The following is an 11,413-nucleotide window of genomic DNA, read 5'->3' as shown; positions in this document are numbered from 1 at the left end:
AGTACGTTTTCTTCTTCTTTTTCCTTTCTTCTTTATACGGGGGATAGTACAGGTTATACCTATCGACTTTTCTGCCTGCCTCTTCCTTCTCCCTCTCTCTTCTTGGCACTAGCCCATGCTCCATGGCGTGTCATGTCCATCCCGCTAAGTCATCACCAATAGCCTGATCCGAGGGCCTCCGAGGTCCTCCGAGAGAGGAAGCGGCACAGCACACACGTATCTCACCGGTATTAGCACGCTGTCCTGTCCATCTTGAAACGAGATCTCCCCCTTGTTAGGTAACGATGTGTTGTCCTATCGTCTTCCAGCCTCCAGGAAATACTAAGGGGCGGAGGGGGGGTTGCGACACCTATCACTTACAGAAACTTACGAGTATCGTACAGCCGACTACGTATGTACAGTCCCACTAACATGGGCAAAATGCTGACGTCCAGCGGGGACCAGGCTACTGCTGCTTCTAGGAAATAATACATGTACACCGCATTTCGTCGAATCGATCCATAATACTGTACTCTTACTCGTATCAGTAATCTGTACTTGTTTCCGGAACAGCAGGAGAGAGGGAGAGAGATAAAAGGCGCAGCCATGTGGGAAAACACGCCCACCGCAATTGGTCGCGTGTCCATGTTGGAGAAGAGTAGCACGTCACCTTGTCAGTATCCAGTCGTGATTATGACACACTAGACTACGAGCACAGGCAGCGACTTGGTTAATTGGCTGTTAAATCGTCCCTTGCCTTTGCTATTGGCCTTTGTCACTTGACAGATTGGCCAACTAGCTTGAGCGAGATCAAGATATCTCAAGTTGATGACAGGTGTGAGCCAAGGGCAGAAAGACGAAGAAAATGGAGCAGGGCAGGTCTCTTCACCACATCAAGTGAGCAGACCTCATTGAAGAAATCCGTGTACGCATAGTAGTCAGGTATGATATCACTGAGGCTACGAGGATACAGAGTTGTTTCTTTCGAAATCCGATGATTCATTTGCCGGTTTGACACTGTCTACTATCGCAGTGTTACCCTATTTGGACGCCATCCGTTTTTATTTTCCTCACATTCCCAATCGAAATCATTTAAGCCTCCTGCTGGAAAGCCTCAGGGAAACGGCGCATGTTCTCGGCAAGACGACCGTGGTTGCTGAGGAACTGGACGTAGGCACCGTCGACCTTGACACGGCCGGCGGCCTTGCGCTCCAGGTACTCGTCACGGCGGAGAGGGGTGAAGCCCCAGTTCTTGGAGACGATGATCTTCTGGCGACCGGGGAACTTGTACTGAGAGCGGCGGAGAGCCTCGAGGGCGAGAGCACGGTCTTTTTTTTGTTAGCACATGATTTTGTAGAGACGAATATAATGATGGCTGGCAAAGAAAAGAAGAGGACATGGGGAAGGAGGAGAGACATACTAGAGTCACGAGTGCGGACAGACATGATGATCTGGCCGATGTTGACACGGGCGACGACACCGTTGGGCTTGCCAAAGGCACCACGCATACCGGTCTGCAGCCTATCGGCACCAGCGCACGACAACATCTTGTTGATGCGGACGACGTGGAAGGGGTGGGCACGGACACGGAGGTGGAAACCCTCCTTGCCACTGTGCTTCACCAGGTACTTGTTGGCGCAGATACGGGCGGCCTCAAGGGCCTCAGAGCCTAGCTGCTCATACTCGTTGGAGACAAGGTGGATGCAGAGAGGGAAGTCGTCGACGTTGGCACGCTTGCGGCCCAGATCAAAGATGCGGATCTTGGAGTCAGGGACACCACGGTTGAACCGCGACTTGGGGTACGGCTAGCGTTCTCGCGTGTCAGTTAACTTTTTTTTTTCTCGGGAGGGACTGGTGATGATGATGAAAAGGAATTCTGGGTCGAGGCTATCTCCGCGCCTGCCGGGATACGGAGGCACACAACGCAGGCGATGGTGCAGCCTCCAACCTTGGCCGACATAAAAATGATCCCAGAAATCCCATCCACATCATCGCAAGAAGAAAGAGCTAACCTTGTTCTTGCAGTAGCGGTAGCAACGAGCGGGACGACGCGCCATCTTGTCGGTATTGCTGGTTGATCCTTGGGTGGGTTGGTGATGAATGGGGATGAGTTCGGCAGAAAAAAAGATCCCACCTCACATACCTTGCTTTCTCGCCCTGTGCGCTCAGTAATCCACACTCACACCTGATTTCAAAGCAATTTGACTCATCAAAGTGGTGGCGTCGCCTAATCCCCGGCTCTTTAGGGCTTTGTGCAGTTGATGCTCCACGTCTTTGATTGGCCACAGTCTCCCAGGTTGGCCCTGCCCCACCCAAGGATTCTGTTCGGTCTAAACCACCACCACAGAAATTATCGTCAACTTTTTTTTCTTCCTCTAGCTTGAACATACTAACACCACCATCCCACCCAACAGCCAACTTTCCTCTCCCCAAGGAACAATACCGACGAAATGGCCCCTACCAAGAAGAGCAAGAAGGATGCCAACAGCATCAACTCCAAGCTTGCGCTTGTGATGAAGTCTGGCAAGGGTACGTCAATTCGTTGCTCACAATAAATGAAAAAAATATGAGGAAAAAAAGAGACAAAGACGAGATCATCCTAACATGTCCGGTTTTTACAGTCACTCTCGGCTACAAGTCCACCCTCAAGAGCCTCCGCTCCGGCAAGGCCAAGCTTATCATCATTGCCGGGAACACGCCCCCTCTCCGCAAGAGCGAGCTCGAGTACTACTCCATGCTGTCCAAGGCTCCCATCCACCACTTCTCTGGCAACAACGTAAGTGCCGTCACCGCCAACACCGCCTTTTGTCCGGGTTGAGACCCTCTCACTTATGTGGAGTGGTTGAAACGCCCTGATTTTGCACTATTGCAAAACTTCTATGATCTGCTATGGCTCCGAGTGTGTCGAATAAAAAGAACATTCCCAGCGGCCTACCCAGAGAAGAAGTCTTTTCCAGACTTTGGAGGGTTCACTCTTGCTTACACGTATTTCCCCCCTTCTACAGATTGAGCTCGGTACTGCTGCCGGTAAGCTCTTCCGCTGCGGCACCATGGCCATCCTCGACGCCGGTGACTCGGACATCCTCAGCGACCAGCAGGCTTAAGCTTGTTCCAGGAGAGGAAAGAAAAAAAAGTCCAGTGATAAAATAAACAAAAAGAATTGAAGAAATGGGACGATGCATTCTACGGCGTTCAGGACAAATCGGTTATGGGCACCTGAGGGGAAAATACCAGTCAATGTAATGCGATATGAGATGGCCTGGGGGGTTTATTAGCCCCTCCGCCTTGCTGCGTTCAATCAACGACGCAAGGCGTTCAGTTAGCCTCAATGATTACAATATAGCTCCAGATCTTTTTGTCCCCACCAAGGACATGTTCATACTGTTTTTATTTCCTTTTCTATATCATAGAATTATTCGCCATGGTCACGGTAAACATCATGAACGTTTGCCGGACGAACAAGGTACTACTGACACATCGATCTGGGCTTATTAAATGTCCATTCATGCGCATTGCCTACTCCCTGGCGATCAACAACGCGAGCCCATGGTCATCAGGACACTGGTTGCATGACTTGGCAATCTCCATCTTCATGGTGGCCAACGTGCACCAGCCGGGGCTTTGCACCAGCCCTCACTTCGGATCGAGCCCTAATAAAATGCTTACATCAGTCAACAGCCCAACTCACATATCTCGTGCCTGTACAGATTACTCCGTACACTACTACTACTATTAGTATTACTACTAGTATCACTACTAGTATTACCACTAATATTACTACTAATCATAGTAGTGAGTCCCTGACACGACTTCATACTGGAAACCCCATCCGTTCCAAGCTACATGCATCCAGTAGCCTCTGAACCTTCCCCACAGGACGGAGAGTGAGAAGAGAAGAGAGTTGCCGCCATACAAGGCTCAATACGAATGATAAAACAATGTATACAGATGTACGCATGGCACATACTATACTCGTGCACGCGCGTACAAGTATACATGTAGACGTAAGGGGGCATGAAGAGGGAGAAAGGGAGGATAATTGCGGATAGTGGTGGTGCGAGAGTGCCGGTGTCAGAGATGATGGGATGTGGCGTTAGACTGTTTGGGGCAGTGGCTCTCTGAGAAGCACCAACTGTTGGCAACGCTCTAGCCACACACGTACTTATGCCTGTATATGTACTAATAACAACTTGAACGGTGCGAATATTAGTGCTCGTATATTACTCGTAATAACTTGCCAGAGTACGCATGGACAGTCTCTGGTCTGATCAAATAGTAATAATATTATTATTATTCCTGCAGTCGCGGGTACCGTACTTGCGTAGCAATGAGTACAACAACACGGTCAAGACCCCTTTAGGCATGGCAGTTCCTTCAGGCTCCGTGGATACCCATCGGCCCCTCTTCCGCCCCCTAGTCAACAATCTGCAGGCGGTTGCCCAGGAGTCAAGGGCCACAGTAAAATGATACATTGATAATATCCCTTCTGCGCAGGACAAGGACCACAGAGCACCCACCACCCCAGACCATCCCATCCAAGGTCAGACCAGCTGCGACCTTTCATTTCAGGATCCTGCCTCTCTCACTCTTTCTCTTTTACTCTCCCCCCCAAACTCTGGCAGACAACTGAGTGTATTCGTATTATTTCCCATCGAGCTCTTTTTTTACTTGCAAATTCACCGACGACGACAGGTCCGGTTTAGCGGATCCTCATTCTTCAGGGTCACCCCCCCCTCCCTCCAAGTCAGATTTACACGTTGCTTCTTTCTTGCGACACGTGTGTTACTTCTCAACTAATACCCTGCTACCGCCCCTCGCCCGCCTGTCGACGGCGCCTTTTGTTCATTCACCGATCGAGCAGAGGAGACGAATATATATATAAAAACGTCACAAGCGGAGGGAGAAGAAAAAAAAAAGAAAGAAGAAAAGAGAAGTATGTCATCAACGACGGGGCCCAAGAAACCTGCGTCGGGGGGTGTAGGACGTGTGGCCAACTCTGAACCAGGCGGTCGGTCACCCAGCCCCTCGCTCTCGCGCAGCAGCTCCCAGCGATCCACGAGTACGACGACGGGTACAGCACCGGCTGGCGGTCACGCTCGGACACGGTCGACCCGCACAGGGACGCCGGTGTCGGCCCGCGCCGCCCTTCAGCGTCGGGACACGATCAGCATGAGCAACGCCGAGTCGGACGCCAGGGCTGAGGCTGCCTCGGCCGTCGAGGACCTCCAGCAGCGTCTAGAGAAGGAGGAGAAGCTGTCGGAGCAGTACAGGAAGCAGAACGACGTGCTGCAGTCGAAGCTCGAGGAGGCCATCAAGGACTCAGGCAAGATGGAGGAGAGGACGCACGAGCTCGAGGAGCTGGTCGAGTCGCTCAAGAACGAGAAGCGCGAGGCCACCCGCCAGATCCGGGAGATGGAAACCATCTACGAGGCAGAGAAGAGCTCCATCCTCAAGGAGAAGGAGGAGATGACCAATCGAGAGGAGGAGATGCAGACCGTCATCCAGCGTCTCAAGGACAGCCTCAGCCAGCGCAACAACAATAATACTGACGACGAGAGTCGTACTTCTAGACAAGGTAAGCTGTCCGAACCCCCTTCCTCTTCTTGACTTCGACGATGATTCTGTGCTGACCAAGTCTTGTCTTCCCCTGCAGCCAACTCGTCGTCCCCCTCGTTTGACGGCAACAGCTTCGCCCCTCCGTCGTCCCTCCAGCGCAGCGATTCCCGCAACAACTCCAAGCTCATCCTCCAAAAGGACAAGCTCATCGAGTCACTCCGTCTGGAACTAGCCGAAGCGCAGATCAAGCTGGTCGAGTCAGAGAACCAGGGCGGCGGCCGCCTACAGGAGGTGGAGCGGCTTCTCATGGAGGCCCGCATGGCTAACGCGCGTCTGATGGAGGACAACGAGAGCTACCAGCTTCTCCTTCAGGAGAGGACGCTCAAGGGCGACTTTGGGCAAAACGACTTCAGCTACATGGGCAGCAACGCCAACCAAGACGCCCTCGATGCGCTGGAGGGCAAAGGTGCCGGCAACGGCGGCGGCGGCGGTTCCAGCCTGGCAGACGAGCTCGACGAGGCGGCCGACGACACCATCATCTCGACAGCAACTGCGGACGTTGCGGGCGTTGGCGCCGGCGGGGCCGGCGGGGCCGGTGCTTCTGGCGAAGCGGAGCGACGACTGGAGGCGGAGCTCAAGTCTATGAAGGAGCAGAACAAGGCACTCACTCTGTACATCAACAAGATCATCGAGCGTCTCCTGCAGCACCACGACTTCGAGTCTATCCTCGATCAGTCGGGCGACATGAACCCACCCACGACGGGTGCAGGCGCGGCAGACACGAGCAAGGACCTGCCTCCGCCACCGCCCCCGTCGTCGGACAAGCCTCAGGCGGCGACATCGTTCATCCAGCGAGCCAAGTCGATGGCGGGTGGATCCAACCGGATGTCCGCGGGCCCGCCGCCGCGTCCGATGTCGTACATACACTCGACGGCCAGCTCTGCACACACGGACCCAGACACGGCGCCCAGCATCCCGATCGGCAACCTGACGAGGTCAGCCAGCAAGCGCCACTCGCGGCCACGCAGCGAGCAGTACACGGGATCCAGCAGCGGGGCCGTCAGCCTGGTGAGCCAGATGTACAAAGGACCCGACGGGCCGACGTCGCCGACGCTGGGCAACCCGCGACACTCGCAGTCCTTCTTCGCGCCCGGCGTGCTCCCCATCAACGGCGGCAACGCCAACTCGGCGGCGGCGGCGCGCGTGCCCAGCAGCAGCGGCAGCGTAAACGGCAGCCAGCACCAGCCGTCGTCAAGCGGCAACTTCCCGGGGATGCGCAGCGAGACGTCCAGCGTCAGCGGAGACTCGGCGGGAGACCTGTCGACGCCGCCGTCGCAGTCGCCGCCCCGCTCTCACTCGGACAAGGGAACCACATTCACCGGCGGAAAGCCCCGTCCTCTCAGGCTGGTGCAGGAAAACCCCGAGGTGGGCGGGGTCAAGGAGAACAAGAGGGCGAGCTGGATATCCGGATGGAGCAACTGGGGTAAGAAGGAGGAAGGGTCATCGGGTGACCCGATTCCTGAGTAGCATCTTGCTATCGAGAACCCGACCACCGTCTACATGACGCGAGTCTCTTCTTCCCTCACTCTTCTTTTTTATCCTCTCTTCTTCTTCATCGTCATCTTCTTCTATCCTATTCCAACCCGGTGTTTTTTTTTCTTTTTTTTTTTTTCTTCCTTTTTCATGACACCGGTTTTTTTTATATACATCATGTGTCACCGAGTTTTTCTTCCCCCTTCTTTTTTCTTTTTTTTGAAAAAAAAAAGACTGTCATGAGCATGGGATATATTGCGGGATTATAATGATGGCATTTTGCGCGTTGTACTATGAAGAATAGGAGTCTACACAAGCTTCTCTTTTTCTCTCTCTTCTTCTTGATTATCCTGTGTATTGCTTCGAAAAGAAAGAATCATATTCTCCCTGATATATATGTATATTGTAGGATTTACATGCAATGTTTACATGTAATGGGGTGGGACAAATATTCTGGAGATCAGTATGAATTTATCGCGTGATGGCAGTATGGGGACATCACGACAGCTCGAAGAATCGATGAATGCACAATTGTTTATCTACACAAGCTGCGCTGGACGTTGAGATTGGCGGTCGAGGCTCCGTACCTGTAATACCGACGCTGTCTTCAGGATTACTCGACTTGACGAGTCAGATGGGGGAGGCAGAGAGATTGAAGGAGAAGAAAATAGAGCATGTGACTCAATAGGAGGAAGAAAATGCTGTGAGTCGATCTCCCCCCCCCCCCCCCCCCTCCTCCGAATACCCTTTACCCCCTTCTGTACCGTGAGTCCATGACAGGGATTCTTGTTTTTTTTTTTTCTTTTTTTTTTTCTTTTTTCAGTCTCATCTGGTACGGGATTGATTATCAATGTGTGTGTGTGTGTGTGTGTGTTGTGTGTGTGTGTGTTTTGGAGAAAGGTCTCATCCCCTGTATGAGTAGTAACAATGTTTAATTCACGAATCAACTGGTCAACAGAGTAATGCTCCTTCACTCGTTGTGGTCTTATTTGTTTGCGTGTGTGTGTGTGTGTGTGTGTGTGTGTGTGCGTGATCCACTAAGACCGGAGGAGGGGGATTTCAATGTCGTGTCATGCTGTGAGAGGTGGACTCTTTCTGGGACAGCAGTCACAGGCACAGAGTAAGTCGTAGGGTTCATATTCATCTTATTTTTACTTCATATCTTTATTTCTTTTATCTTTTGTCTCTACAGGTGAAGAAAAGGGGGGGCGCGGTTTTCGGTGTACGGAGTAACTGGCGAGTGATGCATACCCTTGTTTTTGGAGGAATTTCAAATGGCAAGACAAATGTTCCTCTTTTCGAAACGACTGGACTGACTCTGTGAGTAATTATCCGTACAGCTATGTGAATATAGAAGAGAGGTGTAGAAGAGTGTAGAGGTGTGTGTGTACATATGTAGGGGTGATTCAGCACTCTGATCGCGTGATATCTAATCTGTACAGATTACGGGAGCTAATCCATAGTTACCCTTCGGGCCTCAGGGGATAACGCAGGCACCCGTCGCGACCGTTGCGGTGGCGGATAATGATTGCCCTTCCAACCGTTATCGGCCATGTGGATGATGTGGATGGATGATCATGGGGAAACCCGGTGAGATCATCTGGTCAGACCCATCGCTCATCCTCGCAGGTTCACTTCTTACCTGAACGGGTAGGGATAATACCGGTACGACTGTGGTCTGGTTCGACGGTGGTTATCATCATACCGTTACGGGGTAATTAATATATGTAATCATTACATTGGTTGTATCGTAGACATGGACTTCTACACAGCTACGAGTGTGTACGAGGAATCCAGAGACCACTAGGGCCGTTGAAGATCACGTCGCACATGTGAACGGTCGAGTGTATGAGCGCGTACGAGTGCAACAAGAGGGGGGGGGGACCCAGATGATCCGGTCTCTCTGTGCGTAATACTCCATTAATCATCACCAAGAGTACCCGGAAGCAGCGGAAGTGTGGAAAGACGATGATGGGATGACGATACGGACGGCACCGCCGGTTCATAGTATGGATAGAGATGTAGGTGTCACGATGGTTTACTCTACTATTATTACCCGTATCCATATCGTTCGTTATAAGGGACAAAAAACACTCATAATGGCAGTAACACAGCAAATGATGATTGTTGATTTTTTTTGATTTTTTTTTTTGTGCGTGCTGCTCTTGCACTCATACGCCGTTCGTACAGCAACAGCAGCCAGCAGCCAGCAGTCAGCAGCAGTAGCAACGACAACAACGACAACAACGGTAGATAATCCACCAGTGGGAAAAGTAACGTGTAATATTGATATGCAATATTACTCAGAGTAGTCGTCTTACTCATTGCTCCATACTCGTGCATGTCTATTCCGTACAGCTTATTCCGCACGGTATGTACGTTGTGTTATCGGTATCGTCGTGCGGGTAGACTGCTGTGCAACTCGTCAGGAGGCATGTAAGGAAGCCACGAGCACAGGGTATCACGAGTGGTAGACTGAAAGTAGTATCATTGCTCTCACTCCGTCCATCCGCATCAGCACGGGAAGCATCTGTCTCGGTAGCAGCACGGTCCGTGATGCATCGTAAGATGATGAGATTGGTCGGGCAGGCGGTCAGTTCCAGGGCGCGGCCCCGGTGGGTCATATTTGCTACTATGCACCCTCGGTCCCTTGGGTCCCCCTTCCGACAGTGTCGCTCCACGGGACCACAAGGGTCAGTCAGGCCAGCTTGCCGGTCGTGGAGATGTACAGCATGGGCTCGGTGCGGCACGAGGTACAGACCGACAGTCAGAAATATATGGATGAGCGGTGTCGGTGCCGAGGGGTGGAGGAGAGATGTAATAATACGTTGCCTACTGGATTCCTACATGACACTACTGTCCGTACAAGTGCACGTCACGGTAGCAAGTACGGAAGTACAGTAGTAATAACAGCCTGCGGGTACGAGTAGAAAAGGGTTAAGAGAGAAGAGAGAGGGGGGAGAGAGAGAGAGGGGGGGGAGAGAGAGAGGAGAGGGGAGAGAGAGAGGAAGAGAGAGGAGAGTAAGAGAGAGGGGAGAGGTTAGAAGGTAGAGCACGATTTTTGATGGACTGGGGTGGATAATCTCGGGGTCATTCGCAGGCTGTACGGCAGTCGTGATAGCAGAGGGCATAGAATCACGACAGGCAAGATATGCGTGTAATGGAGGAGGAGGAGGAGGAGGAAGGAGACGAAGAGGAGATCAAGGTGACCGACCACGTGCTCGACTGGACGGTTTCAAGTCCGAATGACATAATCATCTTGATTTTTTATGGCCCTGACAATGCTGCACAGCAACTGGCACAAAATTGAACGAACAATAAAAGTATGTACCGGAACCGGCCGTCAGGAACAAAAGGTAGGGAAAAAAGAAGAAAGGACGATAATAGCACACAAAAGGAGGAATGAGGAATGGATGCAAGTGGAATCCTATGGGTGGGTGGTGGCACGCACAGGGTACAAAACTGGTCGATAGGAGGGATTCACCTGGTTTCGGTATATCTCGTCATGAATTATTACCTCTTCTCTCTCTCTCTCTCTCTCTCTCTCTCTTCTGTTTTTCCCCTTCCTTTTCCCCTCTGATCAGTACATTCTACCGCCCCATCCATTCACCATCCATCTACCCACCATCCCACCCCGGCCAAGTCCACCATCATGATTCATCACCCTACAAGTATAGATCAATTACGGCTGTCCAGGGCTTTCCGGTCTAAAAGGCTTCTAGCAAAAGTCTTCCGTTGCTACGGAGTACCCGTAGGCGGCTGCGGCAACGGCGGACACGTAACTTGCAGGGGTATACGGAGTACTGTCACAGGCTTGTACCGTCACTGCCGGTACATATACAGCCCACGGGCTATCGTTACCGCCTACGGTATCGCAAGGTGTCGACAGTACTACTGGGTAATACCTGCTAATGGTCGCAGGGGGAGAGGCCCCTCTACGACGAGTACGAGTGTAATTCTCGTATGCGCACGGGCGCACACCACGCTTTGCACGCAGATTCACAAGTCTACGACATTTGGTACACTACCGCGCATTATTATCTTGGACCGGTTTGACAGCTGTACATGCATCATCATTGCTACGGCAAGTGTAAATCTGAACAGATTACTGGAGTATCGATGATGCATCATTCGCACCTTGGTAGGTAAGTCAATCATTGTGTGCTTTGTGCACCCACATCAAGTCTAGGCTTGCCAAGCGCCCTGTAGAACTCAATCCTCCAACTCCGTATTCTAGCCTGCATTACCTCGTAGTGACCTAAGATGGACGGATACAGAACCTATAGGCACTGGTCAGACACCTGTAGAGTCCCGGCCCCCCCCCCTCCCTCCAGGTCCTCTCTCC

At 51.9% G+C, this 11,413-nt stretch overlaps 3 protein-coding genes across 3 annotated transcripts; 2 read left to right on the top strand and 1 right to left on the bottom strand.

The window, feature by feature from the left end:
• Positions 1–1,071: 1,071 nt before the first annotated feature.
• GMORB2_7107 (large subunit ribosomal protein L10e) lies at positions 1,072–2,036 on the bottom strand (the record flags this gene model as incomplete). The annotated part of the gene is made up of 3 exons (XM_035469072.1): positions 1,072–1,307; positions 1,400–1,784; positions 1,992–2,036. 3 exons carry the CDS (start codon positions 2,034–2,036, stop codon positions 1,072–1,074), a joined length of 666 nt encoding a protein of 221 aa, XP_035321452.1.
• Positions 2,037–2,429: 393 nt separating this feature from the next.
• Positions 2,430–3,083, top strand: GMORB2_7106 (large subunit ribosomal protein L30e; the record flags this gene model as incomplete). Its single annotated transcript, XM_035469071.1, has 3 exons — positions 2,430–2,508; positions 2,601–2,755; positions 2,985–3,083. The coding sequence occupies 3 exons, from the start codon at positions 2,430–2,432 to the stop codon at positions 3,081–3,083; spliced, it is 333 nt and encodes a 110-aa protein (XP_035321451.1).
• Positions 3,084–4,914: 1,831 nt separating this feature from the next.
• On the top strand, positions 4,915–7,062 carry GMORB2_7105 (DNA repair exonuclease SbcCD ATPase subunit; the record flags this gene model as incomplete). The annotated part of the gene is made up of 2 exons (XM_035469070.1): positions 4,915–5,554; positions 5,633–7,062. 2 exons carry the CDS (start codon positions 4,915–4,917, stop codon positions 7,060–7,062), a joined length of 2,070 nt encoding a protein of 689 aa, XP_035321450.1.
• Between the last annotated feature and the right edge of the window lie 4,351 nt (positions 7,063–11,413).

This window comes from Geosmithia morbida, assembly GCF_012550715.1.
Source record: "Geosmithia morbida isolate 1262 chromosome Unknown scaffold_7, whole genome shotgun sequence".
Taxonomy (NCBI): domain Eukaryota; kingdom Fungi; phylum Ascomycota; class Sordariomycetes; order Hypocreales; family Bionectriaceae; genus Geosmithia; species Geosmithia morbida.
The sequence above is the reverse complement of the archived record's forward strand: the minus strand, read 5'-3'. Positions and strand labels throughout refer to the sequence as shown.